The sequence below is a fragment of the Helianthus annuus genome, chromosome 5 (assembly GCF_002127325.2).
Source record: "Helianthus annuus cultivar XRQ/B chromosome 5, HanXRQr2.0-SUNRISE, whole genome shotgun sequence".
Classification (NCBI taxonomy): Eukaryota; Viridiplantae; Streptophyta; class Magnoliopsida; order Asterales; family Asteraceae; genus Helianthus; species Helianthus annuus.
In genome coordinates this window covers 92,430,057-92,447,411 of record NC_035437.2, presented here as the reverse complement: position 1 = coordinate 92,447,411, position 17,355 = coordinate 92,430,057, and the positions used below count along the sequence as shown (strand labels likewise).

General features: G+C 39.2%; 1 protein-coding gene across 1 annotated transcript; it reads right to left on the bottom strand.

Moving 5' to 3' along the window:
- Window positions 1-5,462: 5,462 nt before the first annotated feature.
- LOC110943206 (pectinesterase inhibitor 11-like) lies at window positions 5,463-11,900 on the bottom strand. The gene is made up of 2 exons (XM_035989916.1): window positions 11,540-11,900; window positions 5,463-5,695 (listed from the first exon to the last, which is right to left on the bottom strand). The coding sequence occupies exons 1-2, from the start codon at window positions 11,898-11,900 to the stop codon at window positions 5,463-5,465; spliced, it is 594 nt and encodes a 197-aa protein (XP_035845809.1).
- Window positions 11,901-17,355: the final 5,455 nt, after the last annotated feature.

Here is a 17,355-nt window from a genome sequence, read left to right as displayed (position 1 = left end):
TTCAATCAATCGTCTATCACTCGCAACGCAACAATCGTCTCTTATCAATCTGTTGGAATCTATTGCCTATCAATATTCGAATGTTACTCGGAAGTCATCGCAGGTGGTGTAATGTTAGGGTGCATGACATTGCTTCACAAGATAAAACTAATATGGAAACATGGTGTTTGTCATATTAGCAAGTCTTGTGGAAACGTGCCATGCGAACTTCGTGTGGAATCAAATCGAAATCTCATTTACCCGAATCAAAATCGTGTCATTCGTTGCCCAACCAAGCATACCAATCAGCGTTGTGCGACCGGACTACTCGCACCCGCTGCCTACGTTTGGTTTGCATCCAACTTATTTCTATTCAAGACTCGTTCTAGCACCCTATCGCTAGGACCAAGGGAATCGAAATTCTATCTGTGTCTTATCGGCACGCATGACACTGCCTCATGAAACAGAGTTAATATGGGTAAAGCATGGTGGATACGCCGCTGGTACTTCCTATATATAAGTGTTTTAACCATATTAACGAACTTTTGTGGGAAGGTGCCACGTGGGGCCCGATGTAAGTTACTTTTCCATAGTATTAAGGAAAACCTATTTTTATAAAATTTTTACTAAAACCGTTGGACAAATGAAATTCCTTACAACATGGAGAAAACATTGAATCAGTTTGGCTCCGTGCCCAATGAAAATTTCATAAGTCCAATTCTTTTCTTAAAAACCTTTGCAATGACCGACAGGAATCTTCCCGAGAACGAGGGTTCGGCAGTCGAGTTCCGCTCGAACCCACGTTGTAGGAAAGTTTTCTTAAAATTTATTTTGCCACCTGATTCTTTTAAAATGTAAAACTCAAAACCTGTTATCAAATAACAAAACCCTCCACATAGCGCTGGTGTGGACATCAAAACGGTCGACACCGCGTCATGAGGAGATTTTTCTTAATTAACTTCGGAAATTAATCGAGTATTGGTAAGTTTAAAACGCTATAAAATTGCTTTTTGTATGTGTTATCACTTCTAAGTAATCGAATCGTATCCTCTCTCTATTTTCACTCGCCAAATCGTAATCGATCGCTCGTTATCTAGACGCTAATAATCTCTACACTCAATCGCATCAACTCTTACGATCCTACTATTGGATTAATTTCGGGACGAAATTTCCTAAAGGAGGGGATACTGTAACAACCCGCACCTTCGTGCGTTGTTACTACTCGATACACTCGTTACGCCTAGCACCGGAGATTCGGATCATAATGTAACTATATCAATTATATCGCTAAATCGAAGTACAATCGAATAATTACGCATATTCTATCGCTATTACAAACCTATTTTTGCATAACACTCGCGACGATGTCGAATAAGGGCCTAAACTACCCTTCTCGATGAGCGTGAGGTGTCAAAATGTGAGTAATCAACGCTAACGAGGGTTATCGGGTGAGTACTATGACTCTAACCGTCATGACGATGATGGCAATATGAGTAAGTGGTGCCCCGATAATCATTGTGGCACATCACATCGAAGAACGCACTCGAAGGCACGCGTAACTCGATCACCGCACTGAGAATTGGATACATAAATACGTATATACGGCCCTTTTGTGATTAATTATAATAAATAAATTAATAATTATATAAATATATAAAAATATGGCTTAAACCGTCGAAATCGCACCAAAAACGGGATCAAAAGGCTTCCGAACGGATCAATTCGATCAGGCTAGTCCAATTGGTCAGACCGGCCCAATCAGATAGGCCAGTCCGATCGGATGGACCAGCCGATCGGATGGGCCAGTCCGATCGAATGGGCCAGCCGATCGACTGGGCCAGCCGATCGACTGGGCCAGCCGATCGACTGGGCCAGCCGATCGACTGGGCCAGCCGATCGACTGGGCCAACCGATCGACTGGGCCAGCCGATCCAACTGCTGTTTTGCCTTCCTTTCTCCTTCCTTGCCTATAAATACCCCTCCATTCACTCCCAAACACTTGTGTTGCTGCTCCTAACCGACCAAGACGCTCCAGCCCTCAAATCTCTCGATTTCTTCCGATTCTTGTAAGTTTTCGGCTCAAATCTTGTACTTTCTTGATCCAAATGCAATCCTTCATCTTTCTACCTTTCAAATCTCAATTTTTAACCGTGAAATCAACGGATTTGGGGTGTTCTAAGGTGATGTCACCATAAAGTTCTTCAAAGGTGATGTCATCCCATGAAGAACAACTCAGATTCGGATGATTTACATACGATTCTTCATGAATCTCAACCAAACCAATGTTTTTCTAATCAAAAGGCCACGGATTTGGGATGTTCGGATAGATTTCATCACAAAGTTCTTATGAACTTCAAGTGTTGACCTCATATCATCAAGAACAACTCAGATCCAGGGCATTTCCTAAGTAAAATCAAGGTTTTTACATCAGATCTAGTGATAAAATGATCGATTTCGAGTTAAACACGGAAAAACCGACAAAAACGACCAGTTCCGACGAACGGGGTGATTCCCGGCCGATGAAACAGGTTGGAATTGACGGGATTTCAGTTGCTTAACACCTCATCGTAACGTCCTAACCCAAAACGCCGAAAAACGCTCGAAAAATCATCGAAAACAGCCGAACAGGATGGCCAATCGAGTGGCCCAATCGATCGAACAGCTAGTCGATCGATCAGCCAATCGATCGAACAGCTAGTCGATCGATCAGCTAGTCGATCGAGCAGCTAGTCGATCGAACAGCTAGTCGATCGAACAGCTAGTCGATCGAACAGCTAGTCGATCGAACAGCCATTCGATCGATCAGGCTATCCGATCGATCAGGACCAAGTCCATCCGACCGACCAGGCCCACTCGATCGAGTGGCCTGTTCGACTGGGCCAGCCCAATTTCACTATTTTGTCCAATTTTAACCCAATTTTGCCCGATTTCACGCAAATCGATACCGTTTAACGCACAGTAATCTATCACTCACATAAATTGTCTGAAATCAGGACATTCTCCGGCACCGATTCCGCAAACCTAACCGAATACGCGCTGTGAGTATACTTGACCCCTTTTATCGAATTTTGGGTGTAACATACGTTCCATAAAAACCAAACTTATCAAACGAATGATTTAATTGGACTATTTATCACTTGCGAATAACTGTTTGCATAGATATACGTGATGCTAGTACATGTATGCTAGGACTTATACTCGTGACGTCCCACCAAGACTAGTATAGTACTATTTCGCCCGACGGGGTCTAGTTATGCCATCAAGAGTCGAGCATCGAGGACTTAGCTGGTAGTATCAGTTTTGTGAGTATATATGTTGTGTATTACGTTTATGCATGTGGAAATTCGCAGCACTTTTAATCTATCACACTATCACATATCAAACCTGTATACTCGCCAATACTTTTGTATTGACAAAGTTTTAACGTATGTTGCAGGTTTAGCCGAAGTTTACATCAAATCAAGCTAGGAAGTCTAGAAACTCATCTAAAATCTAGGTTGTCGGATTTGAATTGTTCGAGAGGACAAGAAATCTGTGATGACTTACGTGATTGTATTGTTTGTTAGTATGGGATGACAAATGTAATAAATATTATCGCAATATAGTTGTTATGGATTCTCTTGAGCAATCTGATTCGCCTAGTGCCGCGCCCCGATGATTCCGCCATCGGTTGGGGTGTGACACCGTTAACCCCATTTCAAGGCTCTAAAATAAAGTTAAAGTATAGGGAACATGAAATATGCTTAAAAACATCTCAGATGTTGGATCGTTTGGCCGTATGGTTGCGTTGTTCGGTTAATTACAACGAAACACGAACGGATGCGAAAAACGATCCAAATTACATGACGAATGGAATTTTATCATGCCAATCACTAAAACAAAATATTTTAATGATTACATAAAATTTTGGATTTCCGAATATATTCGAAACGTAAGATATGTGCGAAAATGCAAACCTATGCACTTTTTGACGCTTTTAGCCCCTGTTGATCAAATAAGTTTATTTCTGCGCACCAAACACCTCTAAGCCTATTTCTAGGATGTGTAAAGGATATTTAGGGCATGTTAAACTTATGATCATATTCCGGAAGGTTCGATACCATACAAATCGGCAGACTTTTGCAGTTTGACGCAATTAGTCCCTCTAATGCACAAACTTGCGCATACCATCGTTTAATAGCATCGAAGCCTTATCTAATCCATATTAGGCATTCTTGAGAGTATTATTGAACATCACGATGCTTCGGGTTCGTAAAAAGGTCATTCAGAAGTATAATTAAACATAATGACACTTTTACCCCCTTAAACTTGCAAAGTTGCGCGTATCGTCACTTAAAGGCATAAACACCTTAGACGACCAATAATTGGCATTCCCGATAGTATAATCAAATGTCATGAAGCTCCCGGTTTGTTTAAAAGGTCACTCAGAGGTAAGAATTAACATGTTGACGCGTTTAACCCTTCATCGCGCAAACTTTCAATTAATTACGCAAACGACTACACTCGATCAACAAGTGGCTCATTTGTGAATATGATTACCGAGTAACGTTATTCAGAGGCTTATGTTAAGTATGTTACCACTTCCAGTCCTTCCATAATCAAAGTTTTTGATTTTTCACAAAATTAGTCCTTCAAAGGTAACGATTAACCTTATTAGGGTTTTGTACACGTGTCAACGTATCATTGGACGTGATTTTACGAGGTGTTACAACCCCGCCAGAGGCTGCCGCCCCTTGGACCCTGCTACCAGGGGCGCTACCCCCGGATCCCCGCCAAGATCGTAAAACGCAATGACTAAATCAAAAACACAGATCGTAAAAATGAAATTAAAGAATTTCTTACATGGATCGAAGCCGATTTCTTCAACGCCTGATGAAATTTGAATGATAGAAACACTTAACAACGATCGAATTGAACGGATCGAGTGATTATCTTCAAAATCACGGGAAAAATAAGATTTTGAATGAAATTAAATTGGGTTTTTTTTCAAAAAAATAAAGCTGAAGAACACGTTGATCGGGTGTTTGAATCATTGATTGATGACGAAATCGCACTATAATATAGTGATTATTGAGATAGTAAGTGAAGAAAAGGTTGAAGATGGTGGATCTTGAAAATGGTGGGTTTTGAAGTTACTGGGGAGAAGAAGGAAGAAGAAATGATAGGATTGACTAAAATACTATTTCTCTTTGTTTTAAATTTTGGAACATGTCATAATTTTATTGCTTCATATCCTTTCTAGCCAAAATAAACTTTCTATTTGATTCTCACCCTAATAATTATTATAATAATGTAATTATAATTATAATATTCATAATAAGGTATACCTATTAATAAAATAATAATACCAAAATAACAAATTAATTATAAGCATGGAAAATCTGGTGAAAACATTTAAGTTAAAATGAATAGTTTATTGAGTGGATATTAAACTAAAGAAAAACAAGATTTTTGTTAGAATAAAAATCCATTACAATAATATTTCAATATTTGAGGTGATTAAGTAGATATAAAGCATTGCTGCTCATCCTTGCAATCCTCAGTATGCAATTCCTGATCTTCTTCTTTACCACTGGACTAACATCTTCATCAGAAATCCCATCGGTGCAGGAGTACTCGTCGGTGATGGCCGCACTAGTCCAAGTCTGCGCGTTAGAAATCACGAACTTCTTATTTTTAGACGATTTAAGACTGGAGAGCGCGTTGAGTGTGTAGGAACCGTTCGCGTAAATAATTAAAATAAAACAAATTTTATTTAATTGATTACAATACAAAGAAATAAGAAAGCTAGAAAAACTATTACTATTACAACTGAAATAAGCAAAATACAAGAATGGGGTAGAAGCAGAGTTGGACTGAGGCACGTGTTCAACACGCTTCCCTTAAAACAAATTCCGAGTCTCCCAAGAGTACTCGTTTTGTTTCCCAGGGTACAACAGCCGGAGCAGTGGTACTGCCGGAATTCGCCTACAACCCGAAGGTTACCTTGAAGCTTGTAAGAAGAAGATGAACAGAAGAGTGTAGAAGATTGTTTGCATATAGCTGTTGTTGCTTGTATTCTTCTGAAGTGGGTATGGAGCTGTATTTATACAGCTCCTAGGTTGAAACAGTCAAAATGAATTAAATGAGAGGTTTAAATTGCATTAAACGTCTTCAATGCAATTTAATACGTTATTTAATTCTCAGTCAAAGCCTATTAACTCGTCAGTTACGAAGCTGGACTGAAACTGCCTAGTCATTCAATGCTGGAAGCTTCTGCGCGCGCCGCGCGCCCATGCGCGGTGCGGCATCTTGGCTCACTGCCATGCGCGGTGCGGCCTCTTGGATCAAGCTTCTGCGCGCGCCCAACTGCGCGCCTCGTGTACCCGCGCGCGCATGCGCATGACTGCCACGTCATGCGCCGCATCACCTACCACTTGGTCCTTGCAACCCTTGTGCTTCACCACGCGCGCGCGGTCAAAAATACAAAGGCGGCTCTCAAGCGGCTCGCGGCGATGCGAGCGTGCGAAGTGCAAAGTGCGCCATCAAAGCGCCACATTGCGCCTCATCGCCCACGCCACGCGCGCGCGCGAGCGTGTGCGAGTGCGAGTGCGAGTGCGAGTGCGAGTTAGGGTGCTCCGCACCCTTCGCGAGGACACTAGTGTGTGCTTCCATGAAACAATAAGGATGGAGAGTTCCACCTTAAATACCCATTTAAGTTCCATCTCTCCTCCTATGTGGGACAAGGTGCTACTTTTCCTTTAGTTTCAACATTGAATGTTCCAAACACCCAACTTTGAGCATCGATATCTCATTCATCTTAGCTCGGTTTTGGACGCGGTTTAGTTCGTTGCGAAGCTCTTCCAACATAGAACACAAACCCACAAATAAATACATAAAACCCGCTCATTTTATTATATTTATTTCTAGTCCAAAATAGGAAAAAATCATTTTCCTATATTTGTGAAAAATGCTATTTTCACTTATTTTCCAACAATCCCCCACATGAAAAATGCTATTTTCATCAAATTTCCAACAATCCCCCACATGTATGGAAATGGATCTTTTCCTTACATTTTTCAACGATAAACTTCGACAGTTGAGTATTGCAAGATAGGTAGGTTGAAGCCTTTGAACCTTCTTTTGTGAAGCGCACTTAGCTTACTAGCGGTGTGTAGACGCGATGTCCTTGAACATACCCCCATTTGTGTAAACGACAATACACTTCACACAATACTCTCCCTGGTTTGGCCAACTCCTCATTGTCGTGTCCTATTATGGTCCTGGAACACTGGCCTGGTTCTGCGAGAGCTCTAGGATTTGCGCACCCCACAAATCCATTTGAAGCGACCCCACTTCTCTCTAACATAGGTGATTCCCATGAATCATTAAAAGCATCATGGTTATTTGATTTCCCGAAATCATTAACCTTAATATGCTTAACCTCACTTCATGTCACTGATTGGAATGGACTAGGAAGTATATGTAACTCCCTTTTATTTAGTTTAGGGTACTCCCCCACAGTGACTCCGTTTTGGTAATATGATTAAGTTGTCCTATTGAACTTAGATCTTGGGATCTCCAGTCAACTAAGTTAGGTTTCCCTCATATTCCCATTAACCACGGGCTTTAGTCCCATTCCTCTTGATGACGTTTCTACTAACTCTCTGCTTAAGCCTTTTGTAAACGGGTCCGCAATGTTATCCGCTGATCTCACATAATCAATTGTGATAACACCCGTTGAGAGTAGTTGTCGTATCGTGTTATGTCTACGTCGCATATGCCTTGATCTGCCATTGTACATCAAGCTTTGAGCTCTACCAATCGCTGATTGGCTATCACAATGTACACATATGGCTGGCAAAGGCTTTGGCCATCTTGGAATATCTTCCACGAATTGACGTAGCCATTCCGCCTCCTCGCCTGACTTATCCAAGGCGATAAATTCAGATTCCATTGTGGATCTCGCTATGACCGTTTGCTTAGAAGACTTCCAAGCAATAGCAGCTCCTCCAAGTGTAAACACGTAACCACTTGTTGATTTGGAATCTTTATTATCCGATATCCAGTTTGCATCAGTGTATCCTTCGATCACTGCTGGTTGTCGGGTATAATGCAGTCCATAGTCTCTTGTGTATCGTATGTATCTAAGCACCCTCGTGATAGCCTTCCAATGATCCGCGCACGGATTGCTGGTGTATCTACTTAGCCTACTCACCGCGTAAGCCAAGTCGGGTCTAGTACATGTCATTAGATACATTAGACTGCCTATAATTCTTGAATACTCTAACTGAGCAACTCCAACTCCTTTATTCTTCTTGAGATGTTGGGAGGTATCAACTGGAGTTCGAGCGACACTCGTATCTCCCGAGTTGAATTTTTCAAGAATTTTATCCACATAGTGAGATTGACTTAACACAAGACCTTCTTGGGTTCTTATGATCTTTACTCCAAGAATCACATCCGCTAAACCCATGTCTTTCATGTCAAATCTCGCTTTCAACATGCTTTTAGTAGCTTTGATAATTTTATCATTACTCCCAATGATAAGCATATCGTCTACATAAAGGCATAAGATGACATAACCTTCATTTGTGTCTTTGAAATAAACACATTTGTCGCACTCATTTATTTTGAAACCATTGTCAATCATGACATGATCAAACTTTTGGTGCCATTGTTTTGGTGCTTGCTTCAAGCCATACAAAGACTTGACGAGTTTACATACTTTACCCTCTTGACCTGGGGCGGAGAAACCTTCAGGTTGCTCCATGTAAATTTCTTCTTCTAAATCGCCATTTAGAAATGCGGTTTTAACGTCCATTTGGTGAACTTCCAAATTTCTTAAAGCCGCTATAGCAAGAACCAATCTAATCGAGGTTATGCGCGTCACAGGAGAGTAGGTATCAAAGTAATCTAGACCTTCCTTTTGTCTAAATCCTTTAATCACCAACCTAGCCTTGTACTTATCAATACTTCCATCAGTTTTCATCTTCCTTTTGAATATCCAGCGATATCCAAGTGGTTTGCAACCAGGTGGAAGATCTACTAACTCCCAAGTATGATTTTGCAATATAGAATCTATTTCATTTCTTATTGCTTCTTTCCATTGAGGTCCTTCTGAAGAGGAAACCGCTGCGCGATATGTATTGGGCTCGCCCTCAACCATATAGCTAACGAAGTCTGGACCGAAGGATTTTTCAACCCTTGGCCTTTGTGCCTTTAGAGGATTGCCCATGCTCAACCACGTTTGCACTAGCACTATGCTGCACAAGGCTGTTTTTTAGGGCGATCCTATTCTCCTCTTCTATACGAAGACGAAGAACAAGGTCCTCCACCGACATTTCCTTCCGCTTGTGTTTAAGATAATTCTTAAAATCCAACCAAGCAGGAGGTAATTTCTCAATCATGGCTGCCACTTGAAATGTCTCGCTAAGTACCATTCCCTCGGCACGGATGTCATTTAGTATAATTTGCAACTCTTGGACTTGGTTCATAACCGGCTTGTTATCAACCATTTTGAAGTCCAAGAAACGAGCGACAACAAATTTCTTTGTTCCCGCATCCTCCGTTTTGTACTTTTTCTCCAAAGACTCCCACAACTCTTTGGAAGTCTTGATATTGTAGTACACATTATACAGTGCATCCGAGAGACCGTTGAGTACATAGCCTCGACATATGAAATCCGAATGCTTCCACGCATCTACCGCGCTCAGAGCCTGAGCGTCGGTCTCCCCTTCCGCAGGTTGGGGAGCGGTTTCCGTCAAGAACCTCGCAAGGTTCATGGTGGTCAAGTAGAAGAACATCTTCTGTTGCCACCGCTTGAAGTGTAGACCCGAGAACTTCTCAGGTCTTTCCGCATGATTTGCCACTGTGGACGCTCCCACAGTGTTGGCAGGGGTTCCAACTACAACATTCGTATTGTTGTTTGAGGTCGACATTCTGAAAAAATTAAAATTTTAAAAGTTTAGTCAAAAATATTCTGATTTACGCAAAACCAGAATTAAACAATTAAATTTTAATTTTTTTACCACAAATTTACTGTTTAGGCTTCTAAGTCCAACTTTGAAGACCAAAAACAGAAAATTTTTATTAGTTATAACTTACTGATTGGCTTCTAAGTCCAACTTTGAAGACCAAATCAGAAAGTTTATTACCAATTTTTAGGACAATTCTGATGTAACCAAAATTGTTTTCAACCAAAGTCGCTCCTTTGAAGAAGAAAACAAAAAAAAATCTGTTTTTAAAACACAAACTGAGTGAAATCAAAACTGGTTTGAATCATAAACAGAATGGTTTTGATTACACGAACGGTTTTAAAAATTTGTTTTAAGATTGTAGGAACCGTTCGCGTAAATAATTAAAATAAAACAAATTTTATTTAATTGATTACAATACAAAGAAATAAGAAAGCTGGAAAAACTATTACTATTACAACTGAAATAAGCAAAATACAAGAATGGGGTAGAAGCAGAGTTGGACTGAGGCACGTGTTCAACACGCTTCCCTTAAAACAAATTCCGAGTCTCCCAAGAGTACTCGTTTTGTTTCCCAGGGTACAACAGCCGGAGCAGTGGTACTGCCGGAATTCGCCTACAACCCGAAGGTTACCTTGAAGCTTGTAAGAAGAAGATGAACAGAAGAGTGTAGAAGATTGTTTGCATATAGCTGTTGTTGCTTGTATTCTTCTGAAGTGGGTATGGAGCTGTATTTATACAGCTCCTAGGTTGAAACAGTCAAAATGAATTAAATGAGAGGTTTAAATTGCATTAAACGTCTTCAATGCAATTTAATACGTTATTTAATTCTCAGTCAAAGCCTATTAACTCGTCAGTTACGAAGCTGGACTGAAACTGCCTAGTCATTCAATGCTGGAAGCTTCTGCGTGCGCCGCGCGCCCATGCGCGGTGCGGCATCTTGGCTCACTGCCATGCGCGGTGCGGCCTCTTGGCTCAAGCTTCTGCGCGCGCCCAACCGCGCGCCTCGTGTACCCGCGCGCGCATGCGCATGACTGCCACGTCATGCGCCGCATCACCTACCACTTGGTCCTTGCAACCCTTGTGCTTCACCACGCGCGCGCGGTCAAAAATACAAAGGCGGCTCTCGGCGATGCGAGCGTGCAAAGTGCGCCATCAAAGCGCCACATTGCACCTCATCGCCCTCGCCACGCGCGCGTGCGAGGGCGAGTGCGAGTTAGGGTGCTCCGCACCCTTCGCGAGGACACTAGTGTGTGCTTCCATGAAACAATAAGGATGGAGAGTTCCACCTTAAATACCCATTTAAGTTCCATCTCTCCTCCTATGTGGGACAAGGTGCTACTTTCCCTTTAGTTTCAACATTGAATGTTCTAAACACCCAACTTTGAGCATCGATATCTCATTCATCTTAGCTCGGTTTTGGACGCGGTTTAGTTCGTTGCGAAGCTCTTCCAACATAGAACACAAACCCACAAATAAATACATAAAACCCGCTCATTTTATTATATTTATTTCTAGTCCAAAATAGGAAAAAATCATTTTCCTATATTTGTGAAAAATGCTATTTTCACTTATTTTCCAACAGAGTGAGTCTTTGATTTCACCAATGGAATCCTGAATATCTTCAATGCAGTCTTTGAGGACGGCAGCATTACCCTTGGAGATGTTCTTGGCCTTGGCTAGATTGGAGATGGTGGACTGGGTGGCCGAGGCGTACTTGAGGGTGACGGAGAGGGCCTTTTTGACTAGTCGAAGGCGGTTTAATTTGACCACCGTTGCGTAAGGGAGGAGGGAGGTTAAGCAAACTGTTGGGTAAGTGGCGTTGTTACATGATGTTTTGATAAAATTGTTGTAGGTTTTGTTGATGTTGGTGGTGGTAGAGAATGATGACAACGGAGTCGTCTTGGCCATTGCAATGACATTGAACGTTAGAAAGAAAAGCGATAAGAAAGTGATTTGAGCCATTTTTCGTTTGAGTGGTGATAATATTAAGAATTTTGCTTCTCAATTTATAGGGAAAATCCTTGGGAATTTTGAGTGACAATTGTTTAAGAGTTGACAAAAAAAAAAAAAAGTTATAATATCACACTTCTTGTTTGGCCACGTTTGTGTTAGGTACTTAGGTGATTATTAAGCTTACTAACTAATATAATTAGTAACTTTATCAACTTTGTAGCATTACTAAACAATGGGTATTAGTATGACAGCCGAACAAGTCCCTCAACAAATATTGACGGATTTCCAACGGAATTTCATAGTTTTTATAAAAAAAAAAAAAAAAAGTTTGTCAACATTTTGCATGACGATTGCATAATAGATTCACTTTGCAACGAAACTAAGAAGTTTACATATAAATAAAAGAAATACGAGTATTAAAACTCTAATGTATCAATATTCTATATTACATATAACCCGAAGACGGATCGTTTAAAAACTAAAATGTCTTAGTGACATTATAAATAGGTCCTTGACATTAGATGCCTCCAAAACCAAAAGAATTTTAACAAAATTAAAATGTTACAAGAAAAAAGTGAAAAAAGAAGAAAGGAAGTACATCTTGGACGTAAGAATAAAAATAACAATGATAAACAAAACATGCAAAATCTGTTTGTACCATGTGATTCACCATTTAGGGTGAACGAGGCGCCTTTGGGGTGGCGTGCGGTAAGTGAGTTCCCCGCTTGGGAACACCGCCGCCGACCCCTCGGGGAGGCTAAGTGCGGACAGGTCTGCGGCATTGATTCACCGCACAACTTTTCAAACTTTTTGATTTTTTGAACGTTTGGCAACGGCTATTCCTTAAAAAATAAAAATCCAATTTTAACCTATAAATACCTCATTAAATCCAATTTTTTACCACATAAATTTTCAATCTTATTCCTCTAAAATTCTTTCAAATACAACACAAAGCCTAACCGAGCAATGGAGAACCAACCCCGTGAAGCCAAGAAAAAGTCCGTCGGCTCTAACACTAAGGGACGCGACTCGAACCGTCTCATGGTGGTTCGAGCGGTGCAAGTGCACAACCACAACCACCTTTCGGATATACTACACAACCCCCGTTTTTTTACCCACAACCTTCACACCCCTCCTTTTACAACACCCAACCACAACCCCCTTTCGGCTATTTCCAAAATTTGTTATCAATGGATCCTCAAGCCCCCGCCTTCGACCCGTTTGGTTTTTGTTCCCCACAAGTTCCATCTCCACGAGAAAATGTTGAACGTCCTCTACCTATTTACGAGGACGAGGACGAGGAAGTAGTGCCCGAAACTCAAAATCGCTTTAAAGGATTTTCGAAAAAAATATCCGAGCGGTTTTTAACATGTCGAGGGATGGGAGGTCTTTCGAAAACACGACAAATGGGCCCAAGTCCCATTGTTGGGTGAGGAAGGGGAAGGTTCGGCACAAAAGAGAAAGTCCGTTGACACGGACCCTTCCATACCCGATATGAACGAAGACCCCTCGCCACAAAGAACACAACGGCGAGACAAGCGTCAAGCAACATCGTCCGAGGGCTCGGCTGAGTTGGCGCCACAATTCAAAGAGTATACCGCAATGAAAGAAGCGAAGCACGTTAGCTCTATGGAGGCGATTGAATTGAGGAAGAAAAGAGAGTCGGAGGCTCGCGATCTCATCATAACGGAACAACGCGAGACGATGAGAAACTACGCGCACGATCGAGATATGAAAACATTCCTCAAGCCGCACGACGATGCTTCGCCGGAAATGTTGTTGTTCATCCTCGCCCGAAAGCGCGAGATCGCTAACAAGTACGGGTGGCTGTTCAATTTCAAAAATTTTTATGTAGTTTGCGATGTAATTTTTATTTTATTAAATAAAATGTAATTTTTTATTTTATGTAAATTATGTTTTACTTTTTATAAAAATATTTTCTTAATTAAAAAAATAAAAAGACAAGTTCCCAGAAGAGGAGTGCTGCCATCAAATTGAGGGTGTGGGGGGAGTTAAGTGGGGAGTTGACATGGTGCGTGCTGATTGGCTGTGGGTAAGAGAGGTTACTCCCCACTTAAAGAAGTGCGGCATACACCCATATACAAGGATGTGTTTTGAATACACCCTGTTAGAGGAAAAATGGTAGTTCTCACACCAAAATTTGTGAGATGAGAGGGTGTATTAGCACCCGTACACAAAAGTTTTACATCCATAACATCAAATCATAATCACATCCTATGTTTCATAATTGTTATTATATAAAAAATATATTTAATTTAGAAGTGAATAAAACTTAACTTAAGGGTGTTGATGCATTGTGATGAATTCTATAGAGAAAGCTCTAAAAAGAGGAAATTGAGGGGTTGATTAGTTAACTGTTGATTCTAATTCTAAGTATTTAAAGAAGAATAGTTGTGTTGTACTGTACACTTATTGTGTCGATTATTGGCTGACTGTATTTTCAATATTTTTGAAATAAATTTGGATTGTTTTAGCCTTTTAAAATGGTAATGGTTATGGGACAGGACATGAAAATCTTAAAGGAACACATAAAGGGTGTATGTTCTTCGAGTTCTTGTGTTTGGCAACAAGACATGTGGTTTACATTACATAGTAAATGAAGAAGTTAAAGCTTGATGTGAGCAACAATAATATTATATTTTGAGTGAAACCAAGTATTTGTTAAAATTTTTGTTGATGTGATTTTAATACAAACTGCATACGTACATTCATAATTCTCAAGTGTAATCCAAAATTTCATGTGCTATATATATATATATATATATATAGGAGAATTGGCCTGTAATAATCTCATCTAGACCTTATTGACCATTAATAATCCCACCTCAGAATATTCTCCCCACCAGTCCCACCTTTCACCTATTTTTCCTACAATGGTCCCCCGTTAAAAAAACTTAACGGAGTTAAGCTTTTTTCCAAATTACAAACAGATTTTTTAGGGCTTTTGATCAGAATGATGATATGAGTCCATTGATGTAAAACTTACTTCGAAATGGTGCTCCAAGTGACTTGATTTTGGTTAATTGGAAATTTAAACACCCGAATTGAAGCGTTGTTTTCATCGTTTGGAGCACCGTTTTGAGGCAAGTTTTACATCAATGGACTCGTATCGTCGTTCTAATCAAAAGCCCTAAAAATCGATTTGTAATTTGCAAAAAAGCTTAACTCCGTTAAGTTTTTTTAACGGAGGACCATTGTAGGAAAAATAGGTGAAAGGTGTGACTGGTGGGGGGAATATTCTGAGGTGGGATTATTAATGGCCAATAAGGTCTAGGTGAGATTATTACAGGCCAATTTCCCATACATATATATATATATATATATATATATATATATATATATATATATATATATATATATATAGGACAAAGATCCGTTAGGAACCACCCCTTATTGCGAGAACCGCGAGAACCAGTGTGAACACAAACAGTAATTCCTAAAAAAATCTAAAAAACACCCAAAAAAATTTTTTTTATTTTTTTACTATTTTTTTTGAAAAAAATCGCTATATTTTGTTAATAAAAAAAATTAAAAAAAAATTTAAAAAAAAAAAAAAAATTTCGAGTAACAGTTATCCATGCACATGTGCATATGTGTCGTTTCTTTGTCAAATTCCGTAATTCATTACAAATAATAGTCAATTGCACTTTCATTTACACTACTACGTGTAATACACTATCTTTTACATTACCAATGTTAGAAATGCACATGTGCATCTATATGTATCAACAGGAAATAAGGTGTTTTGGTACACTACTTTCTCTTTCATCTATCATTCCATCCATAATACACAAGCATGCACATGTGCATTTCTGTCATTTCTTTGACAAATTCCGTAATTCATTACATATATTAGACAATTGCACTTTCATTTACACTACCATATGTAATACACTACTTTTTACATTACCAATATTAGAAATGCACATGTGCATTATATGTATCAACATGAAATAAGGTGTTTTGGTACACCACTTTGAATACACTTTCCATTTCATCTATCATACCATCCATAATACACTACCATTACCTCCTACCATCCATAATACAATACCATTACCTCCTACCATCCATAATACAATACCATTAACAATATTTTCACTTTATTACATGTATGTAAACACCATTTATACCATCCAATCAACATATTACATAAAAAAATTGACAACTATAACCAAACCATCAACCACTAGATATAACTAACCAAAAAACATGTATATGGGTCTACTTCTCCATTCAAAATCACAAACTTTTTGTACCAAAACACGTTATATCATGGTTATACCTAATTATGCACATGTGCATTTTGAATATTGGTAATGTAAAAAGTAGTGTATTACTAATGGTATTGTAAATTAAAGTGCAATTGTCTATTCCTGATAATGTATTACCGAATTTGTTGAAGTAATGATACATATGCACATGTGCATGGATAACTGTTACTCGAAAAAAAAAGTTTTTTTTTTTTTTTTTATGGAACGAAATATAGCGATTTTTGGTTAAAAAATATTAAAAAAAATAAAAAAAAAATTTTGAGTGCTTTTTTGATTTTTTTTTAGATTTTATTTTGTGTTCACATTGGTTCTCGCGGTTCTCGCAATAAGGGTGGTTCTCGCATGAACCTTACCCTATATATATATATATATAGAATTGCGCTAAAATAAGAACCACCTCGAGTTGTAAGAACCGCGAGAACTTTTTGATCCGGGTCTTGGTGGACCAAATTTTTTTTTCAGAAACGTAGATGCATCTATAAAAACAACATTTGTAAAAAAAATTCAAAAAAAAATGTCGTGGGTGTAGTTTTGAGCAACACAAGTTTGTGTTTACAGGACCCGTAAATTTTCCGACCAGATTTACGGGTCCCGTAAACACAAACTTGTGGCGCTCAAAACTACACACACGACATTTTTTTTTTGAATTTTTTTTACAAATGGTGTTTATATATATGCATCTACGTCCATAAAAAAAAATTTGGTCCACCACGCCCCCTACGGTGTAGTTCTCACGGTTCTTACAACTCGAGGTGGTTCTCATTTTAGCATTCCCCTATATAGAATTGCGCTAAAATAAGAACCATATATATATATATAGTAAGGTTAACATACAAAAAGCCTTATCATACATCACGTAGGAGACAATGGTAACCGTTGGATCAGGGGTATAATCACGCATGGGACCACATAATCACGCATTGGATCACATAATCACGCATGGAACTATAATCACGCACGTTCTATGATAATAACGCACGTTATATTTTTTGTCATGTATGTTAATGTAGGTTAAGCCTTGAAGTACATTATACTTTCTCTTTCTCTCTCTCTCTCTCTCTCTCTCTATATATATATATATATATATATATATATATATATATATATATATATATATATATATATATATATATATATATAAACGGAAAGAAATGACGTGTCAACCACCG